This window comes from Canis aureus, chromosome 13 (genome assembly GCF_053574225.1).
Source record: "Canis aureus isolate CA01 chromosome 13, VMU_Caureus_v.1.0, whole genome shotgun sequence".
Classification (NCBI taxonomy): Eukaryota; Metazoa; Chordata; class Mammalia; order Carnivora; family Canidae; genus Canis; species Canis aureus.
Genome location: NC_135623.1, coordinates 50,749,257 through 50,772,020, shown reverse-complemented (window position 1 = coordinate 50,772,020; position 22,764 = coordinate 50,749,257). Strand labels below are relative to the sequence as shown.

The 22,764-nt window shown below is 38.7% G+C and overlaps 2 protein-coding genes across 7 annotated transcripts in view; one reads left to right on the top strand and one right to left on the bottom strand.

The window, feature by feature from the left end:
• Nucleotides 1-4,652, top strand: part of LOC144282485 (uncharacterized) — a 49,714-nt gene extending 45,062 nt beyond the window's left edge. Inside the window, exon 4 of the mRNA XM_077846193.1 lies at nt 4,415-4,652. Within this exon, the coding sequence (XP_077702319.1) occupies nt 4,415-4,513 (99 nt within the window). The 3' untranslated portion in view covers nt 4,514-4,652. The remainder of the gene's footprint in view (nt 1-4,414) is intronic.
• SMAD1 (SMAD family member 1) overlaps nt 1-22,764 on the bottom strand; it is a 77,880-nt gene that overhangs the window by 24,988 nt on the left and 30,128 nt on the right. For all 6 annotated transcript variants that reach the window (XM_077846189.1, XM_077846191.1, XM_077846190.1 and 3 more), the window contains one exon: nt 19,539-20,121. In XM_077846189.1, coding sequence (XP_077702315.1) covers nt 19,539-19,938 — 400 coding nt within the window. In that variant the 5' untranslated portion in view covers nt 19,939-20,121. The remainder of the gene's footprint in view (nt 1-19,538; nt 20,122-22,764) is intronic.

Here is a 22,764-nt window from a genome sequence, read left to right as displayed (position 1 = left end):
ATGTATCCCATAGATTCTGATATGCAGGTGTTTTGTGATCATTATTTTCCAGTTGGTCAGTTTTACATGCTATCTTTTGACTCTCATCTGTTATCTATACAATCAGTAGTTTTATTTTGCTTTTCTCCTTTTCTATTCTTCTATTCCATTTTTAAATTTGCACTTTACTACTTTGTCAGAACATCTTAGGTTTACATATTATTTTTCCAACTATATCACCAATCTTATTTTTGCCTTATCTCTACAACTTCACAACAAAATTTCCCCAGTCATCTCCTAGTTGAGTAAAACTACCCCATCAGACTTCTCAGAGAGAGCTCACTTTAACAGTATCCATGAGTGCATATTTAAAACTTTCTGTAATCTTAATACTGAAGGGGAGTTTGGCTTGCTTTTGATTTCCTTAAGCTTTCTGAAATGCTTTTGCACAGATGCCAATTTCTGTGTGATGTTTTTGAGAAGTCTGGTTTCAGCACATTCTTGCCTTTACAAGCTATGTGCTCTTCTTGCCTGGAGGCCCTGAGGACTTTTTGTCTTGAAAGTCTAATACAGTTTTACTAGGGTTTGTCTCAAAGTTCATTATTCTAGATGTTTTCCCAAATAGTTAGTAGGTCCTTTCAAAATGGAAGTTTAGGTTTTCTCTAACTTCTGTTCCTTGGTCTTTAAGAACGTAGGAGCTCCAATTATACATATGTTAGATCTTCTTTGTTGTCCATTCCAAATGCTTTCACTAAGACCCTTATAGACTTTTTTTCAAATCTCCAATTCGTTGTTTTCCTGCCTTCTTCAGTAAATCTTATTACATTTTAGTAAGAATCTTGTCTCCCTTTGGCACACTTCAACTTATTCTTTATTTATGAAGTGGTTTTGTCTTAAAATTTATTTCCTGAATTCTATCACTTTCATTGATTTTTCTTCCAATTTTTGTCCATATATCTGTACTTGGTTTCTGAATCTCTGATTTTTCCTCCAAATGCTTGAGGATATTTACTATGAAATGTTGTCTTACATTGACGTTCAAGCCTCAAAGAAAATATTTGCAAATCACGTAGATGATAAAGGATTGTATCCTGAATAAAGAACTTTAAAACTCATTAAAAAAGAAAAAAACAACAAACAATCCAATTAAAAATTAGGCAGAAGATGTGAAAAGAAGATGGACCATAGAATCATCATGCTTAATGAAATAGGCCGACACAAAAGGACAAAGATTTTGATTCTATTTATACAAAGGACTTAAAATAGGCAAATTCATAGATACAAAAAGTAGAATATAGGTTACCAGGGGCCGGGAGAAAGAATAAAAAAGGAGTTATTGTTTAATGAGTACAGAATTTTTGCTGGGATGCTAACAGAGTTTTGGGTATGGATAGTGGTAATAATTATACAACATTGTGAGTTTATTTAATGCCATGGAATTATACATTTACAAATGGTTAAAGTAATAAGTACTATGTTATATATATTTTACCACAATAGATTTTTTAAAATTATTATTATATTGCTGGCTGTAAAATGGTATAATCGCTTTGGATAACATCTTGGCAATTTCTCATAAAATTAAACATACCTACCATATGAGCCAACCATTGTAAGTATTTACCCAAGCAAAATGAAACACATATCCATACAGATGTGTGTTTTATCTGTGATAGTCAAAAACTGGAAACAAATGTCCATTGACAAACAAATGAATAAATTATGGTATATCAATACAGTAGACTACTATTCAGCAACAAAATGGTATGACATACTGATTCATACAACACAGATGAATCTCAAAAGTGCTGAAGAAAGCAGACAGTAAAAGAAGGTAGGGGCGCCTGGGTGGCTCAGTCAATTAAGCGGCTGCCTTTGGCTCAGATTCATGATCCCAGGGTCCTGGGGTTGAGCCCCACAATAGGCTTCCTGCTCAGCAGGGAGCCTGCTTCTCTCCCTCTCCCTCTGCCCTTCTCCCTGCTCATGCTCACTTGTGCGAACTCTCAAATAAATAAAATATTTAAAAAAGAAAGAGTGTATACTGTGTAATTCCATGCATATAAAATCTAGATTATGCAAACCAATGTATGGTGACAGAATGCAGAGCAGTAGCTGCCTGGGGATGATGGGAAGAGCTGGAGGGAGAAATTGCAAAGATGCAGGAGTAAACTTTTAGAGGTGATGTGTATGTAGTCTTCATTGTGGTGATATTTTCACAGGACTATGTCAAAACTAATCACGTTGTACATTTTAAACATGTACAGTTTATTCTGTCATTGTTTCTTAATAAAACTGTTCAAAAAATAAATGTGAAGAGGCAATTTAAAATTGTCTTCTACCAAGTTTTAAACATGGCTAAGATACTCTATTATCAATTCCCTTTTCCAATCCTATCTTCAAAGTTTTAGAAGCATTACTCTGAGCTCTTCAATAGTATATTAATAGCCAACTAAAGCAGCTTTGTCCTACTGTCTCTACTTCTGGCACCATATAATGTGTATCTCCCAATGCAGAATCCCCATCCAGGAGAGGAATTCCAGTTGGTTATCACAGACACACCAGCTCTTGCAGTGAAAACCAAATGAAGAGATCAAAAGTAAAGAGCTGCAAGAAAGCTCCATGTTAAAGTGGAGATAACATTTAAGAGTGTTTAGATCTTCTTTAGATCTTTGAGAGACATTTTTGCAGTATTCTTCAACATTTTTTACCAAAGTAAACACCAGTGACAGAAAGTGAACTCATCTGAGATCCCAGCAGCTCCACTAGAATTGTGAAATTACACTGAAATTGTTCTCTGCCTTACCAAATTCATACACACTTTATGCCCTACTTCTTATTACTTACCAAACACAAAGGTGATATTTTAAGTAACTTGTCATCAAGGAAAACTGATACTGCAAGAAGATGTACCCTGTTACCTATGGCTCTGAGTACTCAAAATGCCACACTTCGTTGGGATGGGTGGTAGTACCCTAGACTCTGAATGTATGGGTTTTCTATTTACTAAGTGTCACAATTCTTTTTAATTTAATTTATTTATTTGAGAGAGACAGATAGACAGCATGAACAGGAGGGCCAAAAGGAGAGGGAGAGAGAGAATCTTAAGCAGACTCCCCAATGAGCTTGGAGCCTGACATGGGGCTCAATCAATCCCAGGACTCTGAGATCATGAACTGAGCCAAAACCAAGGGTTGGCTGCTTAATTGACTGTGCCACCCAGGTGCCTCTCAGTGTCACAATTCTTAAGTTATTTATTTCTTGGAAAACTACAGCAAAGAAGTGACCAGTAACAGTAAGAAGGGAGACAAATAATATGCAGAATAGACTCTAGAACTAAGAGCATTTACATATAAGCAAGGAGACACTTATCTAATTGATCACTATATTCCACAAAATTTCATTAATATACTACTATCACCACAAATATTTGTTCTAAACCTGGACCCCTGCTGAGCATGTTCTATTACTTAAGAAGAGGGCTTACAGGGTAACTTAACTAAGGTCACACAAGAAGTATCAACAATTACGAAGGCATGGAGCACTCTTCAACCATGATGTTCTACTGCCTCAATGACTCTAAGTCTCCAAGAATGCTCAATTATGTCCTATACTGTTTAAGGGATGGGTAGGTAAATTCCAGAAGTGTTTCTTGACAAATTAAAGTTAAGATCAGCTAATTTAAAGGAAAAGTTGTAGTCTAATTTAACAAGTTCGGTTATGAGGTACTTCTAACTCTCTGATGATACATAATAAATAATTATCAAATCTGATTTTTGTGAAGACCTAGAAGCAGGATGTCTCTATGTCCCGGCTTGCCTGGCACAGTTCCAGTTTGTATGTGCTGTCCAGGGGAATTATTAAGAGGTGACCCACTTCCCTCTCAAAAGTGTTCTAGTTTGGACAACGAATTATATGGGCATCTAAACTATCAACAATAATTGATATTGTCAAACTCCTATTTGAATTCAAGAAAGGAAAGGGCTGGGTCTGGGATGTGGAAGAGCTGCTAGTCCTAGAGAGAAGAGTTAATGTGGAAGAGACACATGGAGGCTAGTGGTGCAGGGTTGTGCCTACGCGCACACGCTGCTCTGAAATGACGGGCTCCAGGCCCCACTCACTTGTGCAGGCCCTAAAGGACAATGCTACTGCCCCCTCTCAGATGTCTCTTCACCCTGCCACCCCCCCAGACCCTGGTCCCTTCATTCAGGGAAGATTAAGAGATCTGTTTTCTATTGGGGGAAAGGAAAGAATAAACATCCAGATGAATACCCATGTTAAAATGCAACTTCTATGACAATTCTTATTTCTTAGGCAAGAGGTTGTTGATGAACTAGCTGAAAGAAACAGGACTGGCAAACTCTGGGCCTGACTCCAGTCAGGAATAGGAAGGGGAAGAGGATGAGAAATGTCTTTAATATTTCTTTCTGTGTTTCAGGCTATTTCTTTTTTATGGAAGCACAGACTCTTCTGGGGAACCAACGTTTTCTTTGGTGTACCAAAAAGGTTACTCCTACTTGGCAATTTCAAACAGTGACTCAAATTTGTGGCTTCTCTTCCAGGGCTGCTCCTGGTTAATTTGAATTGTAAGAATCTCTTTGGAAAGAGAAGCCCAATGGTAAAACACCTTTCTTTATACACACAATTTCTTTTTGATTTCAAGCACTTAAAAATCAGACTGTGTTGTGTCATTACTATATTCTAAGAGTCCTAACCCTGGTAAGACTCTGACTGGCTTCACACCACCTCCTCAGGTGTATTTGGGGTGGATGGGGGCAGGGAGAAGACTCAGGCAATTTCACAATGCCTCCTTCCACCCACTTGAAAATCCCTAATTGCTGTTAAGTCTTTAAGAGGAGGAAGCTCTCTTCCTTTCTTTTCCTGACTAATCAAGGGGGAGGAAGGTCAGATGGCTGCCTTTTCTCAGAGAATACATCTTAGAGATGTATGCTGCTTTTCAAAGTTTTTAGAGGTCTCTTTTAGTTAAAAAAATAAATAAAAACCCCTTCTCAGTTGACAGGGAAACCAAACTAAGAAAGTTTCAGGAAGCAAATTTCAGGAGACATTCACGATTCTGCTACTGGACTCTGCTTTTCTGTGTTGCCAAGACACAAGGAAAAGGCATGAAAAAGAAACAGCTAAAATTGGAAAGAGGAGCTGAGCTCTGGAAAGCATTCATGCACACCCTGTAGGGTTGTGAGCTTTTTCAAGATTTTGAAATACTGCTTGAAATTCTATCACCAAGTCAGTGGTAGCCTAGTAATGAGACTAAGGCTGACAAATCCCTACCTAACTTGTGACGCATCAAATGCTGGTGAACAAGTTTTGTTTTGTTTTTTCACAAATTTTATTTATTTATTTTTTCACAAATTTTATTTTTTATTTATTTTTTTTCAATTTATTTATTTATGATAGTCACGGGGGGGGGGGGGGGGCAGAGACACAGGCAGAGGGAGAAGCAGGCTCCATGCACCAGGAGCCCGACGTGGGATTCGATCCCAGGTCTCCAGGATCGCGCCCTGGGCCAAAGGCAGGCGCCAAACCGCTGCGCCACCCAGGGATCCCTGTTTTGTTTTTTAAACACACGAGAGTTCTGATGACAAAGTGGTCAGGCCCTTGCCTACATTTGTCCACATACACATGGTGTCTAACAAGCTAGATGCTATCCTCTGGTACATAAATGCTTTTGAGTTCTGAAGGCTTGGAAAAGGCATTTAGGTAACAGGACATACAAGTTCAGCCTTGGCTACGATAATAACTACTTTTCTGACTTTGAACAAATCACTTAACTTTTCAGTCTCAATTTCCTGACTCAAAAAAAAAAAAGGACCCGAATTCCAAGGAACCTTCCTGCCCTGAATTCTGCAAGTCTTCCGACTAAGGACAGTGCTGTTTTATGTACATCTGGACCTTCACATGTATAAAATTCAGCACCAGACCCCATCTCTGTTGGGTCTCAGGACACCTCAGGTCACCTCAAGGTGGCCCAGGGCTAATCAAAGAATGGCCCAAGAGCCACTCCAGTGGCTGCAGTTCCCCTGTGAAAACAAGGGACGGCAAAGCTGCCAGAGCAGCTGTGCCCAGTATAATATCTGTACTAGACAGATGTCCCTAGATACAGTGTGTGTTCCGTGACTTTCTAAACAGAAACATTTCAAGCAGTGATGGAGAGGGGAAGACCACTGGAAAGTTAACAGTATATGCATTTATGAAATAAAATTCCTCACCTCAGGATGTATCAGGAAGAAAAGATTCTCAGAACCTTTAATCAAGGTTAATAAAGTTTGAAGAGAAAAAAAAATATAGCCCCAAATCCCCGAGTGCTGGCATTTTATCTTTTTGTTTGCTTAGTGGTGGTGAGGCACCAGTAAGGAGGGTTTTGAAATATTAGTGTTCACTGAGCACTACATGTATGCCCTCTGAATACCAACAAAGGGCAAGGGCCTGCACATGACACCGTGGATGCAGAAGCCACCGTCCCAGCCTCCGTGGAGGTCCTAACAGCTCACCAAGTCTTCACAACTGACAAGGAAGCAGGCTTGGCCAAGTTCAGTCATATGTCCAAGGTCACCACAGCTGCAGCACTGAGGGCCAGGCTTTGAATCAAGGCCTGCACATCACCACCATGCTGCACACTGCTCAGCCCTGAAAAACTGGAAGGAGATTCAGGAAGTTTTTGCTAAAAATGCTCTTTCCATTCTTCTGTTTAGTTTTTTTGGGGGGAACATCTTTTTAAAGTTACGACCATTTTTGCCTAAAGGGAGTAATTTCTTAGTATCTATTTTCTAGGAATATATCAATTACTCTTAAGTACAAACACATTAATAGAAAACAAATATGTGAACACAGTTTGAATATAAGCAAAGACATAAACTGCACTCAATAACAATACCTTCAGGCTTAAAAGAAAAAACCAAATGTTAAATTTACTTCAAAGTAGCCTGTATCCAACTCAACTTTGAGAATTCAATTTCCTAGATAGTTCCAGGCCAGTGATTCTTTCTGTATACTACAGTGCTTTCCTTGAAAGACATCTTATCTGTGAGATTATATGCCCACAGTACATCTTCTGTGACTCTATGACCTGGCCCAGACTCTCGTTCCAATCGCCCTCTCTTCACTCAGCCATCCTGAGCTTCTTGCAATTTCCATCTGCTAGTTTCATGCTTCCATACCTTTGCTCACTTGATCATGTTTCCAAGTCTTAATTCTAAATGTCATTTCCTTTATGGTGCCCTTCTTTGTTTTTCTACACCCAGTAAAAATGAATTCTTCTGTTCTTTGTGCCCCACTATTGCCTAAAGAGACCTCCATCATAGCATCTGTAACATTTTATTGCTAATTTGACTCTACCTCACTCAGACCCTAAGCCCCTAGAGGGTAGAACTGAGTTTTGGTTTTTTTCCCTTCTGTATCATTCAGTGCACAGCACAGAGTAGATTCTTAATATTTTTTTTCAATTAGTGTATATGTTTGTGAATTATATTACTATTCCCAAACTACTTTGGGAAACTACTATACTTACTGTTATAAGCTGATTAATATAGACCAATCTTTCTCAAAGTTCTCATACTACCTGCATCTGAATTAGCAAGATAATTGTTTAAAAAGGCAGATTCTTTTGCCTCATCCCAAGTATGCTGAGTCAGACTGTCTGGGAGTCTGGGTGCAGGACAGTGAGGGGTTACTGTAGGCACCGGCAATGCAGGACTGGGTTTCTTACCCTATGTCTCTAAGCAGCTGTGAAACATGGAACATTCTTGGTCAGGTGGCATGGTAACATGGAAGAAGTGCTGCTTTGGGATCAAGACCATCAAGAGTGCCAGCTATATGAGCTAGGCAGTTTAAGTTCTTACCTGTTTTTGTCGGGATAACGGGATAACGAAACAAGCTTGCAATGGCTCTGTGAAGCTCCATGGCTGCGGCACAGGGCAGGCTCTAGACTAGACGCTGGCTCCCTCCCTGTCTCTTCTCCTCCTACTCTTCCCCCAGATTCCTTTCCTTTGCCGAATGTTTATTTGCTTAACTACCACAGAAGGAAGGTGCTATGTTATTAGAGCTTCAGAGTCTGTTAGAGGAAGAAGAACTTCAGAGTGTAAGCTAAAAATACCAGGGGGAAAAATCCTTCATAAGGTGTATACACAGCAGAACAACAATTAGAGGCCGATTTTAGCTTTAGATTCCAAAACTGGAATTCCTGCTCAATTTCTTGCTAGCCAATTATCAGAACCTCACTTTCTTAGAAGTAAAATGGGAATAACAGTACTTCTCTCAGATTTTTTAATTTAACCCTTACATAGTGCTTACACAGGACAAGTGCTGTACAAATAACTCCTTTCGTTCTCTTAACTCTGACCCAGGCACTGTCATTACCTCCACTTTATAAAAATGGACACTGGGGTACAGAAATTAACTTGCCTATGACAATATAACCAGTAACCAGTGGAGACAAGATTCAAATGTGGCTCCAGAATCTAGGCTCCTAACCACTGAGTGAAGGTGTCCTCCTATGTCACACAGGTCAGTTCACGGGTCACAAAGGCACTCAGTGAGGGGCAGTTACTGTTCCACAAGCAGTGGCTGGCTAGCAGGCCTTGTGTGCTTAATCATCTATTAGACACTGCTGATATGTAAATGACCATCCCCAGGGGTCAAACCAGGCAGTGTGGCTTAATTTGTAATTGCAGCTGAATGTAATTAGTTCTCATTCAGAGTTCAAATTTGATTCTATTAAATATATTCCATGAAACAGATACTTGTTATCTAATGATGAAGATTACTGACCAATGGGAAATAAACACACAGAAAGCCTCCAGAGACACCTGAAGCACAGGGGCCCCACTCTGACTTCCAGCCACCGGTATATATTTCAGATCACAGGCTCTGCTACTAAAAATGTAGTGCCTTTCTCCTTCACTAAAGAGAGAAAACTGATGGGGGCGGGGGGTGGGTGGGGGAGGGAGGAGCTACTTCTCTGGGAAAGCAGCACAGTGTGGTGGTGAGCACCATAGATTCTGGAGTGACTTCAATCTGAGCCCCAGCTGGCCCGTTACAGTAGTGTGACAACTAGTTTAAGTGCATCTCTGAGGCCCGTTGGTACCTCTACCTCTTACAGTTGTGGTCAGTGTTAAATGAGAATACATGGGATGTGACAAGCACAGTGCCTGGCACACAGCAAGCATAAAAAGTAACTGTTTTAATTTTCATGTTACTCTTATTATTATTGTAACTATTGTCATTAGTTTTCCAATGATTTGTTTAGTGAAAGTTTACTTACATTATGAATTTCATTTTTTAGTCTGCAGATGTACACAGAAGTTGTGTTCCTTATTTTAGTCATGTTACATTTCAAGAATGCATATAGAGCCTTTTCACAGGCATTATTTAATTCAATCCTTGCCATAACCCTGGAGAGTAACTCTATCTCATAGGTTAGCAGGCACAAATTCAAAAAGGACAAGTAGCTGGCCCAAGGTTGAGGATACCAAGTGCCCAAATTTTAGTCCAGGCCTTCAGATCCGAGACTCCTCCCAACTTATTTTAACCTTACAACTAAAGAGAAATAAGCAAGTGCTTTAAATAGCCTTATTTGTTCTGAATATCCTAAAGAACTCCACTCCACATTTACCAGTCAGCAGCTGGCATTGTACCGTGAATAAGAGCTCTCTCCTTTCCCTCCATTAATTTATCATAGGATTCCTGTTTCTAGCCCTAAACAGTTGATAATTATTTTCTGTCCATAATTATTTTGTTGATCAAATTGTCTCTGATTAAGCTATGGGCAGCCCCCTGCAGGCTGATCCCTATGTCCTTCTGACATGCTCCCATCAATTTTCTTTTCTCTACATAGCTCATTTTAAAACTAGCTCTTCCTTTTCCTATTTAAAAGTTGTAGGTTATATTGTTTCAAAAGCATTTACCCCAAACTGTTTCCTACCTTGGCCATTATACTTAAATATCTGCCTGGCACACCACTATACCCTAGATAAACAGTTTAGACACTCAAGGAAGGATACAGCCACAGAAAAAATACTGCTACATCTGCTAAAGAGCTAGCTAGACATAACTGTAAGGGAAATGATAGGGAAACATGAAGGAAAAAATATCCAAGGCAAATCCACTCTGTTGTCTTACATATGTTTTCCTTTACTTTACAAAAAGCTGCCCAAAACCACTTATAGAAACCAGTTAGACATAACTGAAGATCCCAGACAGGCAAGCAGGTAGGTGGTCAAGGGAAGGTGATATGCGACTCCTCATGTGAGAGGGTTAAGACCTAAGAACAGCAGCCTGTCTTGGGGAGCAGTGTTAGAACTGAGGCAGTGGTGTAGAATGAAAACCTCATCTTCCATCATAAGGTCGGCTAAGATTCCAGAGCATAAAACTGATGATACAAAGAACTGGAGGAAAATCTGCCAAACAGTCCTTTGTTGCCCTCAATCTTTTTATTTAAACATGGCCCTTGTTTCTAGACTCTAGACCTGTTTTCAGGAAAACTGCAGTTACTTCCGTTATATAACCCCTGTCACTCACAGCAGTTTTATGAAGAGTGGACCCACAACAGAGTATTACAGGCTTTGGTGCTAAGGTCATAGGGATGGAGAAATCCTGTGGAGGGCACTGACAATTAGGAAAGTAAAAGAGTGAGCGGCAAGTGAAGTGTTTATCTGCCCACCTCCCACACATGGGGAAGCACTGCTGTTGACACAGAGGGAGCCCAGGCCAGACTAAACTCAGGGGAAACAAAAGTATGCAGCCTTTCAAACCGGTCCTTACACCAATATCTAAAAACTACACTAATTCCCAGCCAAGCTGGCAAATTAACAAAACTGGTTGTTTTTTTGCTTTTTTTTTAGCTTTCCTATTCTTCAGGTCCTCTGAGATGTTTAACATAGGGCTCGTGGCCCCTTACGGCTGCCCAAAGTCCCCCAGCTCTCTTTAAAATAAACATCCTCTCTTTCCTTCCCTATCTCTTCCCCAAAGAAATATTTTTCCAAATATCAGGACCAAGGTCTGATGATTTGGCTAATTCAAGACTATCAGGCAGGGTGCTGAGTTTTTCAGAAGACTTGCATTTTGAAGTAGAAAAAGACAAAGGAACGGGACACACATTTTGTGGAAAAGAAATCTCCAGTCTTCTTTGAGCCTTTTGTTACCTAGTACCAAGGAGGCTGGAAGTTAACATTGAGATACTCAACCTAAGAGCATTCTATCCAACCTTCCCTTCTGTTTCTCCCACTTTTGCAAGTATCCATCAAGAGCACAGGACACTCCCATATGGGGCAAATAAGCTATCACTCCCCTACTCCAACCACATAAAACATCCCAAACCTACAAAAAAAAAAAAAAATCACTATTTGTGGATGTTCCACATGTAGGGACAGTAAGTCAAAAAGCCAACTCACAAGCCTCATTATTTTACCCAGTTAGTCTTGGAAGATAAGCTTTCCCTTTTAATTTAAATTATTTTCACACAATTGCAATCATTATATACATTACTTCTTTCATTTATTATGATGAACTTTTTATGATTTTTGAAATTGTTTTTATAAGCCATATTTTTTTTAAGCCATAGTTTTTTGTGTTTTGTTTTTAACAACTGCTAGCTGGTGAGTGTTCCTTCGGCCCTAATACACTACCAGTGGTGGATGGAAGAATGTTGAATTTTGAATGAATCAGAAAGATGTGAAAATACCTTCTCCTACCCACCTAATGTTGCAGAGGTAGAAAAAGAATGAAATATAAGATAATAGTTAGGAAAGCAAAAAGATGACAAAGATACCTTGTATAATCTGTATATTCTTAATATTTCAAATTGGAGTATATCTGCCAACAGAAAAATTCCATACAGAAATAAATCACATAATTGTCCAGATATCTGGACCTCAATATATGTACTTATGCAATCTTTGTAAAAGTAACATATAGTAACTTTTGTAACTTTTCATATGTTCATCAATTAATACATCAACACAAAACCAATGTCCCAAATAAAGCACTAAAAACAGTTGCTCAGGAAAAAAAATAATCAGAATAAACTTCAGATTTTGCCTTTAAGAATGTGCAATCTGCTAAAAGACTTGAGTATAAAAATCCTACTGATGATTATATTCCTTCGTCTGTTTCTAGTAATATGGTAGATGATAATGATGAAATTGTCAAACACAAGCCAAAGGCCAATGATAATGGCATGGAGAAAAATCCACTACCTAAACTCCATGTCCATTTGGTTGTGTGTAGAGCTTTTATAGAAGCAGGATCAGTGATCAAACAGAATGGAGCTCTGAGAGGATTGAAGAGCAACTACAAAGGCAGGGACATTCTTGCCCCTGGGTATCCCAACTGCAGTCAGCCTCTGCAGAGGGTCTCAAGGTCTCTTCCAACTACCCACCCTTCACAGGTACAAATTCCTTGAAACACTTCTTAACAGCTTTCAAAACATTCTTCCTTCATCTAAATATTGTACACATTTCTCTTCCACACTGGAAGTATTAGAGAACCACCCAGACTCTGATAGGAACATACTGTAACTACATACAGGTATGTATCTATCATAGTAATAACTCTTATGGAATGCATTATGTGCTAATTTTCCTCATAGTTTTGACCTTCCATTTTAATTTGTTTTCCCTGTTCTACTTTATTAGTAATACTTTCTACTTTCCCATAGATCTCCTTATAAATGGATTTAAAGTCTGTGTACAATGAAATATACATAAACCTACAAATCTGCACCACCACACAGACTGGAACACAATTCCAGATGTGTTAGAGTTGAGTGAGTTTTTTTTTCTTTTTTTTTAAAAAGATTTTATTTATTTATTTATTCATGAGAGAGACACAGAGAGAGAGAGAGAGAGAGAGAGAGAGAGAGGCAAAGACACAGGCAGAGGGAGAAGCAGGCTCCGGGCAGGTAGCCTGACGCGGGACTTGATCCCGGGTCCCCAGGATCAGGCCCTGGACTGAAGGTGGCACTAAACCGCTGAGTCACCCGGGCTGCCCAAGTGAGCTTTTCTGTAGCCACTCTCAAGGCTTTGAGAGTTAGCTGCAACCCCTGTCCGGATTTCTACTATTTGACTTAGCAACCTTGTGCTATAATTGTATATTAACCCTTCTTGGGTGGACATAGTTCCTGAGGAGTTGTATATGTGCCATAAATGTTTAAATAGAAATTTAGATATAATTATAAGGTGTGATGGTTAATTTTATGTGTCAACTTTCCTGGGTTCCAGAATGCCCAGATAGCTGGTAAAACATTTTTTCTTCTGGCTGTGTCTGTTGAGGGTGTCCCCAGAGGAGATTAGCATTTCAATCAGTAGATGGAGTAAAGATGATTGCTCTCACTAATGCAAAGTGGGCATCATCCAATCTGTTCAGTGCCTGAAAAACACAGAGGCAGGGGAGGGGCAAACGTGCACCCACCCCCACCCCTGTTGATCTGGTACAACCATCTTTGCCCTCAGAGGTGGGTGCTCTCAGTTCTCAGGCCTTTGGCCTAGGACTGGGACTTATACCACGAGCTTCCTGGTTCTCCAGACTGTAGACAACAGATCACAGGGATTTCTGGCCTCTATATTTGTGTGAGTCAATTCTTATAATAAATCTCTTCATATATATATGTCTCTATATATCCTATTGGTTGTTTCTCTAGAGAACCCTAATACACAAGTCATAATGCTTTAACTTTTATAGTTAATATTGTTGGCTAATTAATCCCAAATCTTCAGAACACTCACAATGATTATATCTTGATATCTGGCTTACAATTTCCATTATCAGAATCTTATTAATCATCACTCAGATAAACTTAAGAAAAAGCCAATACTTCCCCTCCACTCCCATCCTCCAAATGAATATACTAACACAAACCTAAGAAAAATAAAAACCAACAACTTTACTTGGATGTAAATTTCTGTTATCACTGCTCAAGTGAAAACAGATTCGCAATATGAAGACTTTTTTTTAAAAGACTTTCATTTTGGTTTTTAAAAATATTAATCTTAAGTGTGCCTGGCTGGCTCAGTCAGTTTAGCATCTGCCTTTGGCTCAAGTCATGATCCCAGGATCCTTGGGATCAAGCCCCTCCCTGCTCAGTGGGGAGCCTGCTTTTCCCTTTCCTGTTCTTTTTGTTTGTGCTGTCAGAAAATAAATAAAATATTTTAAAATGAAATAACAAAATATTAATTTTATTAAATCTCAATCCCTAAGTATATATCTTTTTAATAACCTGTGTGGGAAATAACAAGTGCGCACAGAGCATCTCTGCTGTATTTACCAAAGTATGATGGTTTTGAGGAAAACCACTAGCATGATTGAGTCATGAGCTGAACTAAGGGCTTTTGCACAGATCACGGTTTTTAAAATTGAGGTAACTATAGATTCATTCACATGTAGTTGTAAGAAATAATACAGAGAAATCCTGTCAGTCCTTTACCCAATTTTCTCCAATGGTGACATCCTACAAAACTAGAGAACATCACAATCAGAATATCAACATTGATACAGTCAAGACACAGAAAATTTCCATCAACCCAAGGATCCACTCATGTTTTTGCGCTTTTATAGTGACACCCACTCCCCTTCTGTCCATCTCCTTCTCAGCTCTTTGCAAGCACTAAATTCGTTCTCCATTTCTAGAATTTTAAGACTTTCTAAGGTAAAATTTTCCAAGGCAGGAATTACATGGTGACTAAGGTAGCCAAAGAGTCAAAACTCGCATTCAGCCAACAGGTGAAGAGTATTTTAGATGTATCTGAATTTTAACAGCTGGGAGCCATTACGCTGAAAATAAAAGCACCCAAAGCGAGCTCCAGAGTGTTAGTTTAAAGATTAAAATTAAAATCTCAGAATTTCAAGCTCCGGTTTAGTATGGTCTTTCAAGTTGATTAAAATAGAGAAGACGGTTTCCAAAAGCCATGTGAAAAACATAAAAAATAAATAAGGCAAAATGACAGGAAGTCTCCATAAAGGCATGTTAGTATCAACAGCTAGCAACTGAATGGTCTTCTTAACACCACAGTTAGATGACTGACTTTACCACTATCAGCATTTACTTTGGTAAAGAAAAAGAAAACCTATATTTAACTCAACCACTAATAAGCAGCCTTGATTCTAAAGGCTACCAAAAGTCCAAGTAAACAGTCACCTGTTACATCATCAACAGGGTCACAGTGAGAAGCTTGCACAAACTTTCTTTCCTGTAACTGTCACATTCGTAGAAAAGAAATCCTTAACGTTTACTTTCCCAAAGATACATTTTCAGTAATGGTCAAGGTAGTACCTTTCACCAAAAGGAAGGTTGTTCCCCTTTCACCCTCTTTACCACATAGTTACCATCATATTCACTATGATGAATACAAGTTGCTGCAACGTAACTTCCAGTCCCTCCCACTACAATTTTTAGAACTTTTTATTTTTAACAAAATAAATGACATAGGTTAAAGGAAAAACCCACAATTCCTTAAATCCATAAAAGTACTTTTGGTTGAACAGTATCAGGTAGCCAAAAGAACAATTATAAAATCTGCATTGGGCCAAATAACAAAGCATTCCTTTCTCTCTGACTCTTCCACCCCCTTAAAAACACCATATGTTATTTTATCAGAGTGCCGACCTTAATGAATATCAGAAAGAAGGAAAATTCTGGAAAGAGCAGGTCAATTTTTATACCTGTAATAAAACATGCAAAGTTTAAAAATGCTGAATGCCTTTCAAAGACAAAACCTTTTAGCATCTCTTTTCAATAAGAGACAACTTCATATAACCAACTGGACTTTATGACTTGCCTGGATACCTTAAACCAGCAGTTCTCAAACTGTAGCCTGTGTCAGAATCACCCAAAGAGCTTGTCAAAACACTGATTGCTGGCTCTATCCCCAGAGTTCAATCCAATAGGTCTGTGGAAAGGTCTAAAATTTTGCACTCCTCAAAAGATGATCCCAGGTGATGCTGATGCTGCTGGTCTGAGGAGCATACACTTTGAAAACCACTACTCTAAACCTACAGACACCCAATTTTTGTTGAATTTTTCTCTAGAGCTCTCAACAGGGATTTCTGCACAAAACACCAAGTTTGGGAGACCTAACTATCTTATGCTTAAACTGCTCAATTGCTCTTTGAGGTAATTTATGTAGTTCAAACTAATTCAGTGTTGAGCTGTTTATCTGCAGCTTAGAATTCCAGACCCCTTTTACCCTAGTTCACAGAAACGATAACAAGGTGTGCTCCAAAATGCCTACTGAACTCTGGGAGAGTAAGGGGATTAGGCTCCCTTGTACTTCTGGTAAGACTTCTTCCCAAAAGGTGCAGGGGCAGCTTCATAGTGATCTCTGGGAAAAGTCCATCTGTTCTTATCCCCACATCAGCCATTTTACAATATGAAGAAGAACTTTAAGTAAAATCCTGGTATGTTCAAATACAACAGACCTTGGCCTAAGCCTCAAAGTTTTCTAGAACTGTTCTATGCTTCCTGACAAGATTCTTGGCTAACAGGCGGGATGAAATGACATTTGTGCAGTCACAAATGTCTTATTTTAGCTGGTTTTCTACCACACCCCTATCAAACCTTTTACATATAAGTTATTAAGAATAACACAATCATCTCATTTTTTAACTAAAAACCTTTAACGTGTGTCAGAGATGTTACTAGTAATGTTAGGTGTTATTTCACCATTAGCAGTAAAATAAATGAATAAATGAAATAAACAAAGGAAGATGGTGTTTAAAGGGTACAGGCAAGCTGAAAATTCATCTCCAAAAAAATGTCCATACAGAGAAATTAAAACCAGTATTTTCATTTAACAGCAAAAATTGATTGAACCATGCTAGTTGCTAAAGTAAAAATGCTAATAATATATATGGTCCCTGCCCTCATGGAGCTTTACTTACTATTTTGCAAAAAAGACTAACAGAAAGATAACTGCAAATGTAGAGAACATTACAAAGAAATTCAGATACGGAAAGGATGTATAAAGAGGGGGTCCTCAGCAAAGCTGACCCCCACCAAGCTTAGAGCTAAAGGATAAATAAGAGTGAGCTAGGCAAAGTGAGAGGGAATGAATTAGAGATGGAGGACAAGAACACAGTGTTCCCACACAACTCAAACACATGAAACATGGAAAAGTGGGAAAAGCAGCTGGAAAGGTAGGCAGGACCAGAACCTGCAGAGCCCTGCGTACAAGCAATAGGAAGCATGAAAATAACATGATCATAACATGCATCTTAAAAAAAACTCTCTCTATAGTGCAGATATTGGCCTGATGGGTGTGACAGATTAGGGACACAAGACGCAATACTGCAAGGATGGAGTGGAGTGGCAGGAGGGTACACGGAGGAAATATAAGGAGTCTTAGTTGTCTGACACACAGGTCACTTAACTCATAGGGACCTCAGTTTCATCGCTAATGAAGTAGGATTAGAATCTTCCCTGTGTATCTCTCTTAAGGTTACTATGCTGATCAAAAAAAAAAAAAAAAAAAAAAAATCACACACCTAAATAATCTTGTTTGTATATATTACTTATACAGTACTTTTCTTCTTCTCCAAAACTCTTAACTCCATCTCAACTTCTGGCTAAAAGACCATGTATCTCTGCATTGAGTTTTTGCTTTTTAATTTATATCACAGCACGTATAACAGGCAGAAAAGAATATGTGTATTAGAATAAAGAGAATTCAGCAAAGTTGCTGGAAAAAAGCAAATGCAGTCCTAGCCAAGATCAACTCTAACAAAATGTTACTTTTACAATAAAAACCAACCTACTATCTAGACATAAATCTATAAAAAGGCCTACAAGAACTTTATGAAGGACACTTAAAGAAAAAGACCTAAATAAATTTAGAAAAAGCATAATTAAGTCAATCCTTCCCACATGAAACCAATGAAATTCCAAAAAAAATTTCCAGAGGATTTTTCATAAAATTTGATAATGTAATCCTAATGAATATAATATGGAAATCACACAAAAACATAATGTTGAATGAATAGAACTTGTGGAAGGCACTATGACTGATGCCCTGGGTTGCCAGCCCAAGCCCTGACTGTAAAGGCCAAGAGTAAAACTGAGCCATTCCCAACCTCCTAGGTCAGCATTCTGGGCTCTGTGTCCTCCCTGCAAGAGGAAAGATGGGTTTTGTGAGCACAGAGCTGTGTAGATCAGAATGAGTGAAGGCAGTCAGGTGGGTTTCACTGCTGCCTTTTCTTCCCTCTGAATGTGAGAACACCGAACCCTGCCACTCCTCCTGGCTCTCTGCCCTGGAAATGGGCTAATAAATCCTTTTCCCTCTTGAAAAAAAACAAAAACAAAAACAAAAACAAAAAACAAACAAAAAAACTTGTGGAAGGCTGTTCCAGTATCATTAATAATATATCTAAACATATAATATTACATGTTGTCATGGATTCATACAAGCAAGTATGTATGTATACGTATGTAACAACAGTATTAAAAACATGCATGGGAATGACAACTCTAACCAAAAAATTCAGAATAGTTACTGAAAGGGAAAAAACGAGCAGAGAGGCCTAGAGTTTCAGTTTTATTTGTAATCTTTTATTTCTTAAACTGAGTGCATGCAAAGATGTTTATTATATTATTCCCTAGTCTTTAAACTTTTTGTAGGTCTTAAATATTTCATTAAAAAATACCCAAAACAGAATGCCTTTTATTTGAGAACCACATTAGCACATGATCTAGCATAGTAGTTCCTAACATCAGTTCAACAGCTACTCAACACCATATGAAGTATTTGTTAGAAACATGGGCTATCAGACTATGCCCGAATCAGAATTTCTGGGAGGGGAGCCATGTGATTCTAATGCACAGCCTCATTTGGGAACCCCTGTTAACCATAAGCTATTAATAACTAATCCATCAACAAAATGGGTTCCAACATGACAAGAGATATATTTAAGTGCTTAAGATTGCCTAATTACTTTCCAATTGATCCAACTGTCTAGAATGTGGATTCTAATCTGAGGAAGCAGAACCATAAACATTTTAAGGTACATCCTTTACTATGCCCCCCCCAACAAAAAGGTTATAGTTATAAAACACTATGAATATCCTATAAAGTAATAGCATCTGATGATTCCACAGCAAAACATAATTCCTTCATACCCTTTGCGACAAAATTCTACCAGAGATGATAAAAGATGCTCTCCTTAAAAATAAAGTGGTACACGACATCAGCAATTGCAAAAATGTATCTTCCTCAAGTAATGTAGACCCCATGTTTCTTTCCTTTCTGAATTTCTTCCCTTGCAATAAAATCACAGCTAAGATTATCTAGAGAAATTCACAGAACCAATGAGAAACATAAAAAATAAACTTAGAAAATGACTGATTGATTGATAGAGGTGTTAGTGCTGCTATAACAATTTGCCCTGTTCCTGAGAAAATTAACTAGAGAGGACTAAGTTCTTAGAATGTACGAAGCCCTTAAGGGCTGACATATTTTCCCTTAATATTTAAAAATCACAACTGAAAACACGAAAAGGGATTATTTTCCTATTTTAAACAATATGAATCAGCTAAATGTATCAATATAAAAGGATTCACTTACCAGGGCTTTCTACGCGCTTATAGTGGTAGGGATTGATGCATACCTCCTTCTGCTTGGAACCAAAAGGAAACTCACAGCATTCCAGTGGTTTTAGTTCATGGTGGCTCTGAAGATCGGGCCAGCGCCACACACGGCAATAAATGACATGAGGCAGTCCCTTCCGGTGGGAAACTTGCAGCCTGCCATCCAGGGAGCGGGGAATGGTGACACAGTTACTTGGTTGCCCTGGGCAGCTCAAGGCTTTTTCCAGTTCCTCCATGGCACCCTTCTTTTTCTTCAGTTTTTTCACCAAAGCATCAACAGCTTTCTCTGCCCATTTTTCTTCTTCATCACCCTGTTTCCACCCAAGGAGTCTCTTCACAGCAGGACTTGTGAAGGAAAATAAACTTGTCACATTCATAATGACTGCACTAGTTATAGTCTCCTTGGGTAGGGCAAAATAAAGAAGTCTCCAAATGCAAAAGGACAAGGGAAGAGATTTCACTTTATTTACATAGGATTCTCTTTAGCTGCTCGGTTTTGAGGTTCCGAAAGGCAGAAATCACCATTCCTGGTGTTTTAAAAAATAATCCAAAGCCAGCACCTAGAAAGGAAAAAAGGAAAAAAAAATTTTTTTAAATAATCACTATCCCAAAACTACCATTCATTAAGCAACTGCTATTGTTGCTGTTTTAAGTAATTTTCTGTATTACAATATGCTACAGACTAAATTATGTCCCCCCTAAAATTCACGCTGAAGCATAATCCCCAATGTGACTGTATTTGCAGATGGAGCCTCAAAAGAAGTAGCTAAGGTTATCCGAGGTCACAAGATTGGGGCCATAATCTGGTAAGAGCAGTGGTGTGGTTAAGAGGAAGGGACCCCCTCCATGCACATGCAACGAGGAAAGGCTAGGTGAGAACACAGAGAGAAAGACAGCCGTCTACAAGCCTGGGACAGTGCTTCCCAGAAACCAAACGGGCTGGAACCTTGATCTTGGCCTTCTAGCCTCCAAAACTGTGAGAATAAATTCCTGTTGTTTTAAGCCACCCAGTCTGAGGTATTCTGTTGTGGTGGCCCAAGCACACTCACACACTCAGTATTTCGTTTTTCTTAAACAGTCTTTTCGGAGAGGTTATACAATTGTTGCCCTTCTACAGAAGAACTGAGACACTTTAAAAAAAGTAGTAAGTTACTGTTCTGAGATAGAAGCAGTAGACATCTTAGTGCACAGAAGCCCAAGTTCTTGACAGATATTGTAATGCTTTATATTTAGATTTATAGCCTCTAACAGGCTCTAAACATGTATTTCAAAAACACCTCAATCAACAAAAACTGAAAGCAACAGGAAGAAAAAATACAGTGGTCTTAACATCTGTTTTTGGTGTGTTCCTCAAGTATCTCTCTTATGCTAGAAGAAAAAGTAGTTATAGTTATACTATGTAAACATTACAATATTTTAGGATATTTATTCAGTCAACAAGCCTGTGCCTATGGGCTATAGGGCAAGTAAGGTAGGAAATTTATTTGGTTTTTACTGATATGAAAGGAATGAAGCACATGAACACATACTCTACCAAATTCCTTAGTCCAGCTGTCTCATTTAAACCTTCTAATTTCCTCCCCAGATGAAAACAGAAAAGGTAAGGAACCTTCAAGAGGATAACTTTACACCAAGTCCAGCTATGATACAGTAGAGCATGTAACACATCAACCTCCCAAAATCACTAATACAGCTAATAAAATATAAACAAACAAAAAAGTCCCACTTTAATTTTAAAGACATCAGAGAGCAGCCAAGGTCCTCAGGACTAGAGAGGCCAAGATGCTGTGAAGGGAAAAAGCAATGAAGTAAGCTGAACCTTTTTTCCTGCTCTTCTTCTCAAGGCACTTACCAATGCCTGTGCTATAAACAGCAAGAAAGCTGGGTAGCCAAGCTGAAGGAAACTCAAGAACAAAGCAGAGATTTCAGTGGCCTCACGTAGTGGAGGAGACAAAAAACAAAACAAAAAACTACAGTGGAGGGCATGCAGAGAAGGAGGTCCTGGTGAATATACTAGGCTTTCAGTTGAGACCCTCAAGAGATATATGCTCATGTAAGGGCAAAAATGAAATGGACCAGCTTTTATACTAAAACACAGTCTGAAATCTTTTTTTTTTTTTTTTAATCATCTCAATACTAGACTTGATCAAGGTGATGGGAGAAGAGGAGAAAAAACTGTTGCAGAGGCACTATTTGTAGATACTGGCCAAGGATTTTCCAAAACTGTCAACAGATATCTAGACAGAGATACATGAAACTCTACAAATCCCAAGATGGATAAATACAAAGAAATCCATATTTCTGATGTGTCATATTCAGTTGAATTGCTGAAAACCTGTGACAAAAATCTTTAAAAAGACATTACTCTCAAGTACAATAAGGCTGACAGCTGATATTCCAACAGAAACAATGGAAATAAGACAATTCTGAGTGTGACAAATGTAAACAAATAACTAGTAACTTAGTAATCTATAGTTACTGGAAAAATCATGCAAAGGTGATTGTAAAATAAATGTGTTTTCCAACATACAAAATCTGAGACAAATGACATCCAGGAGGAATTTGTGAGCCAGAAGGAAAAAGATCCCAGGAAGAAGCAAGGAATGGCAGGAACGAATGAAGAGCTCCAGAAGGGTAAACAAAAGTAAGTCTAAATGAATACTGACTTTACAAAACAAGAATAGGAATCTCTTATGGTATTTAAAAAATAGAACTAGGGCAGCCCGGGTGGCTCAGCGGTTTAGCGCCGCCTTCGGCCAAGGGCGTGATCCTAGAGACCCGGGATAGAGTCCCACATTGGGTTCCCTGCATGGAGCCTGCTTCTCCCTCTGCCTGTGTCTCTGTCTCTCTCTCTCTCTGTGTCTCTCATAAATAAATAAAATCTTTTTTTTTAATAACTAAAATCTTAAAAAAAAAAAGAACTAAAATGCATAACAAAAAAAAAAAAAGAAAAGAAAAGTAGAAAGGGGTAAATGAAATTAGTGTTCTAGGATCCTGTATTACCCAGGCTGTGATAAAGCACTGAATTATTATTGATACAGTCTTGTCATAATAAAAAACTACTGAGAGAGGAGCACCTGGGTGGCTCAGCTGGTTAAGTATCTGACTCTTGATTTTGGCTCAGGTCATGATCTCAGAGTAGTGAGATCAAGCTGCAGGTCAGGCTCTGTGGTCAGGCTCTGTGCTTAGTGAGGAGCATGCTT